The 17,568-nt window shown below is 43.3% G+C and overlaps 1 protein-coding gene across 1 annotated transcript; it reads right to left on the bottom strand.

Annotated features, from left to right (window-relative positions):
* Positions 1 to 7,943: 7,943 nt before the first annotated feature.
* TRIP13 (thyroid hormone receptor interactor 13) lies at positions 7,944 to 10,811 on the bottom strand. Its single transcript, XM_078669292.1, has one exon. The coding sequence runs from the start codon at positions 10,279 to 10,281 to the stop codon at positions 8,983 to 8,985; it is 1,299 nt and encodes a 432-aa protein (XP_078525418.1). The 5' UTR covers positions 10,282 to 10,811; the 3' UTR covers positions 7,944 to 8,982.
* Between the last annotated feature and the right edge of the window lie 6,757 nt (positions 10,812 to 17,568).

Below are 17,568 nucleotides of genomic sequence, written 5' to 3'. Positions count from 1 at the left end.
CAGTTGCAGCTACAAGTATCAGCCTTGAACAGAGTGAAGGAATCATTATGGGATTTCCTGTAAAAGTTTTTGTGCCTCATTCAGTTGAAATATTACTGACAAGAGGTAAGACTCAACATTTAACAAGTAGCAGATTGACAAAGTATGAGAAAATCATACTGGGAGCAGATAATGTTTCGATTTCAAGATGTTTGAATCTGAATCCTTCTACATTACTGCCTGATTCTGAAATTGTTGATGACATTGAGACAGAACATGAATGTTTAGATGTCATGGAATTCTGCACAAAACCAAGAAAAGACATCAAAGACAGACCTTTGCCTGAATCGGATTTTGTCTACTTTGTAGATGGCTCATGCTTAAGATCCGAAGGTGGTGTCTTGAAAGCTTCATACTCAGTTTGTACAGTCGAAGATGTTGAAGAGGCATCATGTCTTGAAGGAGTTCGTTCAGCACAAGTGGCTGAATTGATTGCTTTAATTCGTGCATGTGAAATATCAAAAGATATAAGAGTTACCATCATTACTGATAGTCAGTATGGGTACGGAGTTGTGCATGATTATGGACAACTCTGGTCACAGAGAGGATACATGACATCAACAGGGTCACCAATTAAAAATGCAGTTTTCATTAGAAGATTAATTGAAGCAATACAATTGCCAAAAGAAATTGCCATAGTCAAGTGTGCAGCACACACTAGAGGGACTGATTATATTTCCAAAGGAAATGCCTTCGCAGATGAAACAGCAAAGTACTGCGCAAGAAAAAATTATTCTTACAATCGGAATAGAAGTACAGAAACTGATTCAAATTCATTAATGCTAACAACTATTGTAGAAACATGGAATGAGATTAGAGATTTACAAAACGAAGCAGATGATGAAGAAAAAGACCAGTGGTTAAGATCAGATTGTAGACAACGTGATGAAGATGGAGTGTGGGTTTACAAAGATGGGAGAGTAGTTTTACCAAATTGCATGATTTCTGACATGGCCAGATTATATCATGGTCCTGCACATTTAGGAAGAGATTCTATGGTCAGACTGTTTAAAGAAACATGGTTCAATACCAAATTTAGAACCATTGCAGAATCTTTTTGTCAAAGGTGTTTGTCATGCCAACAAATGAATCCAAACAGAAAATCAGTGGTGGGGACAGGAATAATTGGTCGAGAGGGTGGTCCCTTCACCAGGTTACAAATAGATTTCATTGAAATGCCCTTACACAACTGTTTGAAATATGTACTTGTAATTGTATGCTTGTTCTCAAGGTGGGTAGAGGCTTTTCCTACAAGACATTGTGATTCAATTACAGTAGCAAAACTAATGCTCAGAGAAATCATCCCAAGGTACGGTTTTCCAGTCACTATTGAGAGTGATGGAGGAAGTCATTTTGATAACAAACTGTTGAAATTAATTTGCGAAGCTATGAGTATTGAGCAGAAAATACACTGTGCATACAGACCAGAGGCATCAGGTGTAGTTGAACAAATAAATGGAACTATCAAAAACAGAATTGGGAAAATGTGTCTAGAGACAGGAGTGAAGTGGACTGATGCTCTTCCACTTGTTTTGATGTCAATAAGAAGTACACCAGATAAAAAGACAGGTTTGAGTCCTCATGAAATTTTGATGGGAAGAGTTATGAGGCAAGCTTTTGTACCTGTAGGTAAACTGTTGAGCATAAATGACAGTGCAATTTTGGATTACTGTAAAAGGTTATCTGATATGGTAACTTCTGTATCTAATCAGGTGGGAACTGAAGCACAATCAAATGACAAAGTTTTGACACATGATCTGAGACCTGGAGACTGGGTCAGAACGAAAGTACATCGGAGGAGGAATTGTCTATCTCCTAGATGGCAGAAACCTAGGCAGGTAATCTTGATCACTACTAATGCTGTAAAGTGCAGAGGATTGAAGCGTTGGATTCATCCAAGTCATACTATTCCAATACCAACTCCTGAGAATTCTGATGTTGAAAGTGATACCACAGATGACTCTGATTCTGAAGCAGAAGACAGAACAGAAGGTGAAGTAATTCCAGATTCTGAAGATCGACAAGAAAGTCGACATCTGGAAACTGTGCCAGTGAATGGAAATCTGACAAGAAAAGACTTAGAAATAATTGAAATAGATTCTGAAGGTGAAGAGAATCTGTTAAAAGGAAAGATAACTGAGGATTCGGTTGTCTATATTGAAGACAAAGAAGCTGAACCAAAAGAAGTTTCAGACCAGGAGAGTATCGAAAGGCAGAGAACAAGCTCTGAAGTAAGGAACAAAAATCCGAAATCTGGGAAGCTAAAGGTAATTGAGGAAGAGGAGGAGAACGAATTACCGAGTACCAGTGATGGAAGACAAAGTGAAGTTCCTGAAGGAGTGAAATTGCCATATAGAGAAGATCCTGAGTCAATTGAAATTTCAGACTACGAAACTGAGGAAAGTGACGTGGAAGGTGAAAGTGAAAACAGAAAGAAAAGGACTTGGAAATCAGAATCGAATAATTCTGAACCAAAGAAAAAGTATGTGAGAAAAGCAGACTACTGGCCTGGTGGAAGATTGAGAGTCAGATTGATTAAAAAGCCAATAGAACAAGTTGAAGAAATCAGTAGTCAAAAGAGTCCTGGAAAAGAGGTTGGAGTTGGAAGGAAAATAGAAGTGATATCGAGAAAAGGGAAGAGAATAATTAGACCAAACCAGAAATACAAGTCTCCTGAGTGGACTTACTTAGTAATTCCACCTGTTATAGACATATATGATAGTAGTGAAGAAGAAAACGAAATCCAAGAAATTAGTGACAATGATTGAAGTACAAATTTATTAAATTGGCAAAAGGCTGAAGAAATCCTGTTAGTTGACACAAGGTCGAAGAAAAACTGTCTGGTAGAAGAAAAACTTATGTATGACATAAGGTCGAAGAAATCTTGTTTAGGGTTATAAAAAGAAAAATATTTTAAAAGGGGGGTGTATATAAATTTTAAAATTTATTTTTATTTTTATTTTATTTTGAGGCTAAAACTAACCTAAAAAAATGCCTTACATTAAGGAGAGCACTTCAAAATGCTCTGTTTTTAAAAGATGCTGTAAGATGACTCTGGTGTGTCTGCTCATTTTAGTTCTGCTCTGGTTGGTACTAGCTGTGATTATTCCTTTAGAAATGAATAGAGAATTACACAAAGTTAACTTAACAAGCAAAGCTCTAGTTAGCCAAACTAAACATAGTGCATCTGCTAAAGTAATTGATCATCAACCTAACATTCATCAAGATAAATCAATAGGTGATTTTTCAAGCAATACATTCACAAAGCTTTTGAGTGAATATGTAAAGGTAATGGATGCAAAGGATTGTTATGTGTGCGTTAAGTTACCCGCTTCTGTTTCTGAGGGAGTAACATATAATATGCTTCCTCTCACTTATGCTGTTACATGTAGTGTATTAACTAGTTTATTTTATCAAACTGGTCGTTTAGAATATTACTATTCAAATTATGATGAGATTTTTGCTAATATCAAGATTGATAATGCTTTAAATAAGCATAAGAAAGCTAAACAATTGAGAGAATATTTCCTTGTTACTAATGAACTCACTTATGAGTATGCTTACAAGAATAATCTAACATGTAAATTAAGTGCTGAAGGAAAGAAATTTCTGAATATGGTTGAGGAGAGAAGAGCAATTTATAAGAGAAATGAATTAGTCAAGCAGACTAAGTCATCATTCTGGCAAAAAGAGGATGAGAAACTAAATGGTAAAATGCTTGAAAATATTGCAATTCACATAGACAAACCTGTTAGTGGAAAGCTTTGCATTAGAAGAGATAACACACTTTTTGATAATTATTTTGTAGGTGCAAGCAACTGTGAAGATACTTATCAGATTATGGGAGGTTGGGGATTTAAAGGTGGAAAAGATCCTATCTTTCCTGGAATTTATTTTGTTTGTGGTGACAAAGCCTACTACAACCTTCCAGACCATTGGTATGGAACTTGTTATGTGGGAATTGTTTTTCCTAAAGTGTTTCATGTTGACAGAGATTCAGAAGGATTATTTAAAATCCATAATTATGTAAATAGAGCTAAAAGAGAAACTTTTACTGAAGTTCTGGGAGATATTTTTCAAGCTGTAATACCTTTTGTTGGTATAACCCTAAATGCAGGGAGAATCAGAAAATTGTCCACTATAGTTGATAGATTATCAACTGACACTGCTGATGGATTTCAATTAGTGAATGTTGAAGTTATTGCAATTAGATCCATGGTAATTCAAGACCGTCTTGCTTTAGACATACTCTTAGCAAAAGAGGGAGGAGTCTGTGGCATTTTACATGTCCAACATTGCTGTACATATATACCGGATGAAAGTAAAAATATTGAAATGTATATTAAGAATATTACACAAATGCATTCTGAAATAATTCCTTTAGAAGAAGAAGATTTTACTGGGAAACTTTCAAAAAGGTTTCAAGCAATTAAAAACTGGTTTCATAATATCGGAAGTTCAATTCTTGGCAAGATTCTGGCACCTTTGATTATAATTATATTGATTTTATTTTGACTAAAGTAGGTTGTTTGTTGCATAAAAGAAAGAAGCATTTGAGAGAAAAGAAGAGAATTTATAAACTCAGAAAAGAAGAGGAAAGGGAGATTGAGTTGCAGGAGTTACATAGAGAGCGTCATGTTAATTGCAAGGATTATGCTGAAACAGACTTTTAGGTTTACTAATACAATGAATTTGAATCGATTTCTTATAAATTAAATTTACCAAATTTTTGAGTGCTGGTGTGGTGATTTGTTAATCACCAGATGAGGGAGTTGATGGAGCGAGATAGAAAACAAAATTTTGTTTAAACTCGCAAAGTCACATTTCCATAACATGAATAAAATTATTAATGATTTGTGATATGTTGTGCTAATACAACCTAGATTAAACTTTACACGTGGAGGGACTAACATGTGTGCTCATAAATGTGCATAAATGTTGCATCTTTTTGTTCGTGCAAAATAATAAAATAATTTATTGTTTTCGTTTTTTTTGTCATTACTAACTGCCGCAAACTAAAATAAGCATGTGCTTGTTTTGCTTATTCTTGTCTGTATGATGTCATTTCTACTATTCTAGGTGCATATGGGTCTCATAGAAAAACGGAGACTGGTAAATATAAACGCTGCTTTATTTGTTTGCAATGGCTAGGTAACATTTTGATTAATCGGGTGGGTTAATTATTTAGTAAACCATGGGGTGGATACAGAATATACTTTATTTCTTTCATTAATACTTTTCTTGTGTTTGTTTTATACTAGAAATCATAAGTTGCCTGCTTTTGAGGCCTAACTATTTGAGCCGCACAAAAAGAGCTAATTCATATTTCTGCAGAAAGTCACGAGACGCCCATTCTGAATTAAAACGTTTATTGAAGCTGCATTCACAAAGCAAAAACTGATGAGCTGACATCATTCTGTCGGACATGGCCAAGGTCGAAAGTGAACTTTTTGTCAGTCCTTAACTTGGCATCCGCGGAAGTTGCTCTGAAAAGCTATGGAAGCTGCGAGGATGATCTGTTACAAAGTTGCAATAGCAGGAAGCCTCTGGCTTCACGTGGAAGAGACAATGGTCTTTGTAAGACATGATTTTGTGGAACTTTTTAAGAATCGGGTGACATGTCACTTGTCACTCTCAGCCAATGGGACGTCGAGTATTTCTGAAAACTTTCCTTTGCTAGTTTAGTTAGCGTAGAAAGGTATAAAAAGTCATGCCCTTAGGGTTGGGCTGGCTGCTGCTTTCTGACTTTCCGATGAGGGTGATGTGCTGCTGGACTTTGCGTGGAGCACGTAAGAATCCTCAAAGAACTTTACTTTAATTTCTGTCTATTTAGCTCAGTTAGGGAAATAGGTTTTAGAAATGCTAAACTTTATATAATTTCTTTAAATTTGATTAAATTGCTTAAATTGTATTTTTCCATATTTCTTACTATCATGCTTGCTTTATTGCAAATAAAATTTCATTTATAAAACTTACAACTTATATACCATAATCTAGAAAATAAAATCTTACTTTTGACAAACAAGCTGGTCTTGGTTATTTAGAAGTATAGGTTACCATTAGCTAGATCACGTCGCCTATGGTGGTCGTTTAAATGGTTGGGTTTTATTCTAATGACAATATTCTTTCTGCAAATGTATAAAATGTTTATAGTTTGTAAATAATGTGTATATAGATTTATTTGACCACCTGATTCAGTAGGCCCAAAAATATATCAGGTTCATAAATGGGTCCATGTATAGTTTAGAATTTTGTTTATAAGTTATGAAATTGGGTAGCGTAGTTTATGATATATTTTCTATAGCCCGCTGGATCACACACTAAAGAAGACGCATGAAATATACTTCAGTCCTTTAAGTAACCTTCCCCTACTTGCAACATTTACAATACTGAGGTTGTCAATCTGGGCCTCCCAGCACTGTTGGTACTCACCCATAAGCTAATTAGCTCTTACCTCACTAGCGGATTCATTTCTCAATCTTTTAAACATGATATTATCAAACTAATTCTTAAAAGAACATCTGCAGATCATGAGACTTGTTAACTACTGTCCCAACTACAGACCACTAGGTGTAGCCAAGGCATGACTAACTGCCATCTCCTGCCAACCACCATCTCACCTTGAACACAATAGCCTTCTGCGCAAATTCCAGGCAGACATCATAGCAGGAGCCGCTCGTGTCAGGGAAAAGAGATGGGGACAACTGAGACAAATAAAATAGAACCTACCTGGCGCCCTCAAGGATTACGCTCTTCTGCTCCTCTCCACTGCAGGCACAGGCTCCCAGACTGCCCTTTGGCCAATCCTGAAGCTGTTCTCATGCATGAGAGCTGCTTTGGGATTGGCCTGACCGACGATGAGTTTCGCTCCCAGACAGACTGGGAGCCTGTGCCTGCTCTTTGAAAACCGGCAATGCAGCTTGGGTTACAGAGCTTCAGTGCACATGTGGGTTTGGCTGGCCTGAGACAGCCGGCCAAACCCACATGTGCAGTGAAGACAGTGCTCACCACTTTCCCCTCCATCCAGTCATCACCCTGGCCCGAAGGCTCGGCACAAGAAAATAAAACTGATTTTATACCATTTCATTGCTCACATCTTTGAGAGTGCTGGCAGGGGGTGTGATGCTCCTCTGCCATAGCAGAGGAGCTGCCACTGAATCATAAGGGACCCAAAGACATGTTACAAAGTATTAGAGAAAAGCTTTGTAAGTTTATGGACAATGTCAATGGACAATGGATCTCTCTCTGTGCCTTTACAGTCCTGGACTTGTCGGCAGCATCCTACACCATCGACCACCAGATTATTCTTGGGAGGATTCAACTCGCTTTCATCGCATCTAGGACTGAAAGAAATGGACCTATGAGATTCAAAAAACCGTTGAAACCCAGTATGTTTTTCCAAACCCATGGCTAGCGCAAAAGGGGTAGGCCTCCTGGCATTCTAAGACATGGAGCCTGCTGGTTGGACTTCTAAAACAAGCCACTCTACCCGAAGCCAATACTCTAATTTTACCCAAGAAATGTGCATCTTCACCTCAGATTATTCAGTATACTTGCTTCTTTTGTCAACTATAGACTTTGCTGTTTGACCCTATACTGCTTTTAGCTGATACATAGTACTCGAAGGAGGCGTACCTTCAGTGGGCTGTGGCACTATATAAAAACTTAAATAAATGTAACTCACATTCATTAACCATGTTACCCCCTACTTCAACTTGACTCCCCAAGCGTAGCAACTAAAAAAAATTAAGGTAAACTTAAGTAGGTTATTTAACAGTTTATCTTATCTAAACACTGAATGCAAAAGATTAATGTCTCAAAACATTGGGTATATTTACCAAATCTGAACACAATGAAAATATTTAACCAATCGAATGACGAACACTAAACACTGTACTTCAATATATGTTTAAAACAAGCAATGTGTATTTGAAAAGTGGGGTCATAAATTACCTTTTAAGAAACCATTTGCAGTAAATAATACTTTTTGTTTTAGTTCTAAAAATTGTTGGCAATTGTGGATTAGGAGACAATTTGATGTTCTGTTAAAAAGAACAAACACCACATCTTTCACACAGTACTTAAAGTATCAGTGGAGAATATTCAGCGCAAAGAAACAACCGTACATTTTTAAAACTAAGGAAGCACCGTCTCAAAACTAACTGTAATACTTTACTTGATGTATTAATCCTAAAAAAATTAAAATTCAAAAGCATATGCAACTGCTCAAAGCTTTCTTAAACAACCAGCATCACATTAAAAACTTTAGGTACACGTGAACTTATTTATTCCCAAACACAGGTTCAATCATGGTTCTTAAAACAATATCAAATCATGACTACATCAGGTCCCGCAGTATGAATTTTATTAAAGTTTTGAAAAGCTACTAACATCAGTGGACATCATGAGTTGGTCTTCCGGAGATGAGAGGTGTGATTTTTGGGAAGGGAAACGTAACAGAGTAGAGTAATCTGGGTGAATAACAATCAGCCATCAAATATTATCATAAGGGAGTCAAAACATTTTGGTGAATGGGGCATCGTGAACATCTGAAACGTTTGGGTTAAATGAAATATGTAAAGGGGAAAAGCTGTGAAAGAAGGTCGGAGAAAGCCTGCTTAGAAAACAGAGAATAGAAGGAGCACAAATACGTAATTAAACAAAGGAAGGCTTCTCTAGTGAAATATGTAAAATTGGAAAGGCATAAGACGAAGCAGTCCTCAAAGGGATCCTAAAACCCAAACAAGCATGCACTCCAACACAAAAGACCTTCACAACACTGAGGGTAGGTTAGATAAGCTAATTATTTGTTTTCATCTTGAAATTTATATTGTGAAAGATAAAGAATAAATGAATTTTCTAATGGAAAACTCGCTTGCTGAATATGATGAGCCAGTAATAAATGGATATCCATTTGCAAAAAAACAAGAATTCCACAGCTGATCAGTGGTTTTCAACAAGCTTGTTTCTTTCTTCAAATTGTTTATCCACTATAAGTGAGAGAGCTTGAAGAAACTGCTCCATGGTAACTGCTGGAGATTGAACATAAAGTGCATGAGCAAGAAAAGGAAGTTTTCTCAGCACCCGGCCACTCAGTCCTTCACTTTTTCTGGCAATGCTATTTAATAAAAGACTCAGCTTCGACACATTATTTTCCAAATAGCCAATCATCTCTAGATCTCTTAAAGTTAAAAGCTGCTGACGTGGATATATTATTTGGCACTTCATTAGTTCTTCCACACAGGAAAGATATATTTTGAAGATGGCAGCAGCTGAAGGTGGCCCAATGTATTGTTTTATATCAGCTCTATCTACAAAGGCCATGTCGATTTTGTCAGTGATGTTAGAGGTGGTCAAGATGACAACATTTGGATACCGCTTTATTTGGTCTATTTGAGTCAATACAGCGTTAACAACACGGATAGCATCCGAAGGCTCAGTACCAGCGCTGGACGCAGTACGAGCTGCTGTAAGACTTTCAACTTCATCAATTAAGACAAATACCAAAGCATCTTTGTCATCAATCAACTGCTGAATCTTCTGAAACATCTTGGTTACGAGTTTGCCACTCTCTGAAAACCATTTTGAGAACAAGCTGTGGCTGTTGATTTCTATTAGCTGCCCATATCTATATCGGTATGACAGCCTGATCGTTAGCTTTTGAGCCAGAGCTTTGCACAGCGAGGTTTTACCAGTGCCTGGAGGTCCATGCAGCAAAACAACTCTGTTCCAGGTAATTAAGTTGCTATCCACCTTTTTGTCTGAAAACAGCAAAGTCGTCGTCACGTAGTCAAGCAGGTGAGATTTGATTTCACTTTCATAAATAAGACTCTCCCAAAGACCGTGGTACTCTGCAGAAGGAAGTTGCCAGTGATTAGCTGCTACAAGATCCTCATTCTCTTCTTCCAAATTTTCAGTAGCAGGACCCTCTTCATTCAAGTGGAAGACGTGAATTAGGAGATGGCACTTTGACAAATCTATAGGCTGGCGGTCTTTAAGTTTTAAATCCGTGTCCACAATAGCCACAGACTCCACGTGTTTACTGAGAAAGGCGTCATCAAACTCGTTCCAGGTATAATCTCCGAACACCATACAATGCCTGTTAAGTAATTTTAAGACCTGGGCTTTCACATCATCTTTCTTGGCAGCACTACTAGATTTCTGATGAACTTCGATATGAATCTGCAGTGTCTCGCATAAATTCGGCAACGCCTGTTTCAAATCACCGGCTGCGATTTCCATCGTTAGTGTAATATTCGTGTTTGCCGCCGATGTAATTCTCCACAAACTAAAGCGGTTTTCTCGAACAATACACTCAAAGTCCAGTTAGACCCATATCGCAACAGGAGCCCGATTTAGAGGACGGATCTGTGGCATGAAATCTCTCATATCATATGCAGGCAGCCACTCATATTCCCGCCCCTAGTTTGAAGCTCCGCGCGCGAAACGTCCCCGTGCGTGGATAGTTGGCAACCTTCGAATGAACATGGACTGCTGACATAATTCTGTGCTTGAAATGTCTGTACATAGAGTTGGAGAAGAACAGACTTAAGATCTACTTTAGATTCGCAGGCGTAATAGGGACGGGTGCTATTTATAATAGTGTATTTCGCAGTCGAGCTGGAAAGCAAGTAAATTGAGCTGCTTTGGTTTATTAATTCCACAACATACCGCAGCAGAGCTCCATTAACTATCACGTGAATACAATTAGATATCAGCGTTTTTTTTACCCAAAACATGTAATGAATATCTTGAATAATGAAGTGTTCCATAGGAGTCCAGATCCATGCCAAAATGGCCGTCAGAAGAGCGAAATCCAATCTTAGGCTCAGCGGCCTTTGACCCCGCCACCATGCTTAGACAGGGCGGCCATCTCGGAACGGCATTACGTCGCCTTCAGCGGTTACAGAGCATGTTCGTTTAACTCCTTATTTATATGAGTTTACTTATTTTTTATCTTTACAGGAACATGGACACCATATCTCACCAGGCGTGCTAGAAAGCCGTTTACTTCCTCTATTACAAACTCGCCTCTCCCGCTTAACTATAGTGAACAGATTTTCAGGATAAAAAATTGACACGTCTATAGATTGAAATATATCTAAATGTGGGTGTTGCTATGTAATATTTGGCTTCCCCTCGGGACCGTGTATCACCTGAGCTTCGGCAGTTTTCGGAGGTCTTGCCTATTGGGCAGCTAGGAGTCATGACAGGAGCACATCAGCCCGCCCACTTCAGGAAAGCCGAACGTCGGCTTTAGCAGGCAGAAGTAGCAGCGCGCCGAGCTGAGACGCTAGCTGCTAGCCCAGAGGTCTTCAAACTTTTTTAGGCCAAGCCCCCCCGGAAATATTTTTTTAGGAGTAGGGCCCCCTATCACAAACATTTCTGGAAGTTGGGATGTATTATCTTTGACAGCTAGTTTAACCCTGAGGTGTTGATTGAGAACTAATTTTCGCAACAGCAAAACACCATTGGCAGGGTTTTTTCAATTTGTGAGCTGTACATCTGGCCCACAACCACAGAACTCATGCAACACCCTTTAATGGAAAATTTTCTTGTAGGGAAAACCGCCACAAGGTCAGTGCCTGAACCCCACCTTTCAAGACCACGTCTAATACTGTGCAGCCTGATCTAGCAAGCTAGCAGAATGTTGGCAGACCTGGCAAGCACATCATTTTAGGGCCAAGGTCTTTACTCTGAAGATACAACTCAATCAATTGAAATTCTCACTGCCATATATATTTATTTTGTATGGTCATGTGACAGCTGAATAGATACCATGGGCCCTGGTGGAGGCAACGAAAATGGCCTCTTTGACTAGAGCTGGGATTGGAATCCACAGCAACTATCAGGGTTTAATGGGCTGAATCTACATTAAGACTGTGCAGGAAGCTTCTTGACAGCCTTATCACTAATTAACAAAAAAGGAGCGCAAAACTGCAACAAATGGCCTGAAAACGCCTGGGTATTATGGAAAATACTATGAGAAATATAATTTTGCTTCAGGCTCTGAAAATGCCTGCATAATAGCAGATTTGCAGAGTCTAAACTGCTGTTAGCTAAAACGCCAGGACTCACAGAGATCAGACTCTCAACTGAGACCAATTGACAACAAAGTGCAAGGTCACTAGGTCATAAGAATTTGCACAGCGCAGTTAAGCCTTATGTAAGGCCTCATAGCACTCTATAGTTTTCAACTTATTTTTATTTAATGACTCCTTTTTGTCTGGTTACCAGGGTGTTCCTTTGACTTTTAGTAAGATTCTCAGTAAAGAAAGCATCACCCTGACCTTGAGAAGGTCGACAAAGATTACTCCAGAAGTTTACCTTTCAATTTGTAGAATTGGAGTGACTCAGTGGCTGCAATCTTAAAGGACCAGCGCTGGGTTAAGTTTCTGGATATTACTTTGAGTCACTAATATTCCTTTCCCTTCTGGTGGTGTTTACACCCACCCAAGTTTTGTGAACCTTTCCCTTTTTCAAATGCGTGAACAGCAGGGGGAACTGCATATTCTACGTGTGTGTGTGTTTATGTGTGAAAGAATGTCTGCTTGTCTGACACTGTAAACGACTGCTGAGTGAGAATGTTTGTACGAGTGTCCTTCTGTGAGGCAAAACCCAATTTACCTTTGGCAGTGGTAAATAAACAGAAGTGGAGCGAGGAATAGGGAAATTACCCTGCAGAAAAATGTTTAAACATCCTATCAGTAGCTTCCAATGTCTAGACAGCAGTGTGATGAACCGATGTAAAAGGCACCAGTAAGGAGGCCAAAAGGCAGCAGCAAGAAAGGCGAAGGGCAGGGGGAAAGCAACGCTCTCCCAGCAAAGCAGTGTTTTTAAGTTTAATTTTTCATGGAAATGAATGTGCAATTCGCTGGCATTTCCTGCCTTTATGCTGCTGTCTCGGGATTAGAGAAACGTCAGAGTTGACTCTTCCACTTAGTTATTATTTACTCTGACTGCTGCCTCTAATCAAAATAGAGTCCTGTTTGCGATGGCCACAAACCTCGAGAATACATGGCTGTAGACGTGCTTCAGAAGTCGGAATGAGTGATGTTAACGGGAAATCTTTCTGTGGAGCTCGCGCCCCCCCAGAGGTGTTTCCACACCACCCCTGGGGGGCGCGCCCCACAGTTTGAAGACCTCTGTGCTAGCCTATGACTGCACACCTTGTTCTGTTTTTATTTTATTTATGCGATTTTATATAGCGCGGACTTTACCCGAAGGTGTCAGAGCGCTTCACAATAGGAACAGTAATGATACATGAGGAGAAAATTACAAGTGAACAAATTACAAAAGCAAACGTTAAGTAAAGTAAGTAAGTAAGTATACTTGTAAAGCGCACTGTTACTCCATCTCGGAGTGTCCTGGCGCTGTATACCGCTGGGGAACTCGTCCTGGCTTTCCCTGTGAGATGAAACGTTAAGTTACATGAATCAAAAGTGACAATAGTGAGCAACCAAAATACATGAGGTAGCAGTCGGTACATTACAGGAGGAAAAAGTGATATGTGTGCAGGGTACAAAAGCGTACAAAGTACAAATAGAGGTATAACACTGCAATAAATGGCAGACACTGCAGCACAAGAATAAACGTTACGTAGGCAATGGTGGCACTTGTGCAAGTATCTAAAGCAAAAAAAAATATGTGAGAGGTAGCATACAGTGTGTTACAAGAGAAAAGAGACGTGTGCAAGTTACAAAAGTGTACCATACACAGGTACAAGGATAATACTGCAATAAATGGTAAACACTCAAACTGCCAGAACACACTGGGAAGGCACTTCCATAGTCATGGACAATAGAATTTTCAATAATGGGAGGTCTTCCTTCAGATGCTAGAGAGGGTGTGAATTAGATTTGGAGGTGTCTTTGGAGGAAGAGAACTTTGAGGTCCATTTTGAAGGCCTGGGAGGAGGAGGTGGTCCGGAGCTGAGGCGGAAGTGAGTTCCAGATTCTCACTGCGTTGCCTGAAAAGGATTGGGCCATCGATCTTTCCTTCTTGAAAGTGGGGGGTTCAAGCAGTAGATTTTCCGCATTACGAGATGGTCTAGAGCCTCCAGACAGTTTCAGTTTATTCGACAGGTAGCGAGGAGAGGAGGAGTGCAAGGCTTTGTGGGTGATACAGGCAGTCTTGTAGATAGCTCTAGCCTCGATTGGAAGCCAGCGAAGGGTGGATAACAACGGTGTGATGTGGTCGCTTCTTTTGGCCCCACAAATGAAACGGGCTGCTGAGTGGAGGACAGATTTAAGGGGGGACAGGTGGGATTTGGGGAGGCCAGTAAGAAGAGAATTGCAGTAGTCCAGTCTGGAGAGGACCAGCGATTGCACCAGTGTTTTAAGGTCTTGCTCAGGGAAAAAGCGACGAATTCCCCAAAGAAGGCGCAGTTGGTATCGTGCAGACTTTGCAATGGAGTTGATGTGGGGGATTAGATTGAGTTTGTTGTTGAGTATGACACCAAGGGATTTTGCGCTGTCGACAATGATGGGTTTATTGTTAAGTAGATTCATCGGGGCGTGGCCGAGATGGCGGAATGAGCGGTCGCACTCTCCGTGAGCTCCTGTAAACTTGGGCCCCTAGACCGCTAATATCTGCTGATCTCCCCCCACGTCGCTGGAGATCGGCGACGGGCGGTGGGGAGCACCCAGCGACACTACCCAGAACATCGACGGACCCCGTGGCTGCAGCGGCGGGGCCTCAGAAGCGTGGCCGGGTGTAGTGACGGCACTGTGCATGGGCCGGAGGCGGTGAGAATCTTGGAACTGTGGCGCCGGGCGGGAGGCGTCTTGGAGAAGCGCGGCCCGCCTGGCGTTGAAGGCTGAACCCTGCCCGAATTCCCAGCGAGGCCCGGAGGTTTAGGGCAACCGCTGCCCGGGAGCAGCAGGGCCGAGGCACAGGCCCCGGCGTGAGACACTACGCGAGCCCGGGGCTGCGGCCTATACGTCAGTCCCCGGCGTTGCTCTGCAGGTGCCCCTCTGCTTGCCGCGACTCACCGGAGCAGGTGGGGAGGATCTGGACGGCTTCCCTAGCGCAGCAGACGACCCCGGCCGCAGTGCTGAAGCCCCGAGAGAACAGCTGGGGATAGCGGCGACGCTGGGCTCGTGGGCAAGAATGATTGAGGCCTGAGGCGGAGCGGATCCCCCTACAGCAAGGGCATGCCCCAGCCACCTGCCCGGTGGTTGCTAGGGGGTACGTACGGCGGAGAGCAGGGAGAGGCCCACCCGGGCGAGCGAATCAGCGCTGGGACAGCATACAAGACCAGCGGGGCGGCCTCGGCACCAGAGCGGGAAAGGCTGCGAACCCCGCAAGGAGTGTCTGAGAGGGCCCGCGGCTGCGACGTGCGGGCCTGTTGAGGGCGGGCAGGCCTTGGACTCGGCGCCGGTGCGCCTCCGAGCGACCTCGCCCCTCACTACCCGGCCTGGAGACGGCAGATCATCACAGCGAACTACCCGGAGACGACCCGGGCCCCTTCATATTCGACTGAGGTGGCGTGGTGGACAGGGAGCGTGGCGAAGATTGGCCGGCCGTGCTGGCGGCCCAGCTCCGGGAAATAATAAACATCGGAGGTGGTGGTGTACTGACCACGCCTGGACTGAGGTGCCGGTGGGCCTACTGAGGCCAAGACAGATCGTGGGGTGACCGAAGCTGAGAGGAGAGCGCTTTGGGGCCGGAGGCCGGTCCGCATGCTGGTGGTGGGCGCTTTGCGCACCGAAAGCCCGAAGAATCGACGACATCTGCACGGGCTGAAAAGACGAAGGGAGGTCTCCTATCGTAGCCGCCCTGGAGCTGGCGCCGGCCGAGTTCCCACGTCTGGGGATCAGGAAGACATAGTAGGCCTGGAACTGGAGGTGAGCGGATCGCTGGGTCCTCCGAGCGTGTGGCGGCGGAGCTGGGTTTCCCGGAGGGCCGTATTCAACGGTTTGTTGGTGGCCTCGGGGCTGCGTTAACCTGCGCGGCTGACCGGCGTTGCATCAAGCCAACCAGGAGGGAGCTCCCGCTCATAGAATGACTAGCAACAAAGGGAACAAGAAGGAAGAGCGGACATTGCCGGAAATGCTGGGTAGAGGCTCCGCGAAGCAGGATAAGGGACAGCACTCCCCGGGCCACTCGAGCAGCTCCCAGGGGGCGAGCGGAGGGGAACCCCCGGTCACCAGATCTTTCCTGGAATCTCTTTTCAGTTCCCTTAGGGAGGATTTCCAAGCGCTGAAGCAGGAAGTGGCCGTAGAAGTTCGAGAGGTCCGGAGAGAGGTCGATGGCCTCGGCGAGAGGGTGACTATTGTGGAGGAAGCAGGGCACACTCGGGACGAGGAGATCGCGCAGCTGCAGCAGGAGGTGATACGATTGAGGGACCAACAACTTGATCTTCAGGCGCACAATGAGGACCTTGAGAACCAGTCCAGGAGAAACAACCTCTGGGTCCGGGGCATTCTGTCCAGAGAAGTGGGGGAGGACGTGGCTGGATACCTGAGGGACTTGTTCAGGGAGATACTGGGAGAACCGGACGATTTCCCCATCAGGATTGACAGGGCGCATAGAGTGGGCCTGGCACGTCGGACCTCGGCGCCTCCCCCCGATATCCTAGCCTTCCTGCCGGACTTCCCCCTGAAAGAGCGGATCCTGCGCGAAGCGCGAAAGAAGCAATCCTTACGTTTCCGGGGGCACCAGGTGGCCCTTTTCCAGGATCTATCGGCAATCACATTGCAGAAACGCAGAGCCTTCAAAATAGCAACTGACTTCCTGCGAGAGCATGACACGCAGTACTCCTGGGGCCACCCCTTCCGCCTCATCTTCCGGTGGAATGGGACTCTGCGCCAGCTTCGCTCCCTCCAGGATACCTGCGGAGTGCTGGGAATCACCGCGACGGACGAAGATGCGCCCACCCCGTGCCGACGACGCATCACCAGAGATGGCTGGCAGGCAGTCCCTGGTCTACGGTCCTCTACATCTTCCGCACGACCAGACTCACCCACTATCCGAGCGGAAATGGACATGGACAATGCTGTGCCGGAGGTGGCCAGGGACACGGTGTCTGGTGACACTGTGCTGACGGCCTGAGAGAACTTCGGGGGGAGATCGACATAGCCTCATCAACAATGCAGGTTTGGGGGTCCGGGGGAGGGGGAGCGGCGGGAGGGTGTGTAGTGGCTGGACGTCCACTTCAGTAACTTTCCACAGACTTGTCCGTCGAGGACTGGACTGGGACAATGGGGTTCCGGGAGCAGTTGGTGGGATGGGATGGGGGGGGGAGAGGGGTGTTGGGACAGTTTTGGGGTTGGGTTGGGCTGGGGAGAGACGGTTGGATGGGTGGGGTGTTTTGGGTAGGGGGCGGGTAGTTGGAAGGGTGGGGGTGGCTCGTCTAGTGCACTATGCAGGTTCTAGCAGCTTTGACAGCACTCATATACCTTGCCTTGTCCGGGCGGGGAATTTACGCTTTCATTTACACCTTTTTCTATGCCTTCCGGCACTTTTAAGTAGTGACCCTTAATGTTAGGGGCCTCAACAACCCGGTCAAGCGGAGGGCAGTATTGT

This window comes from Lissotriton helveticus, chromosome 12 (genome assembly GCF_964261635.1).
Source record: "Lissotriton helveticus chromosome 12, aLisHel1.1, whole genome shotgun sequence".
Classification (NCBI taxonomy): Eukaryota; Metazoa; Chordata; class Amphibia; order Caudata; family Salamandridae; genus Lissotriton; species Lissotriton helveticus.
Note: the sequence above shows the minus strand (reverse complement) of the source record. Positions and strands in the feature narration are given on the sequence as shown.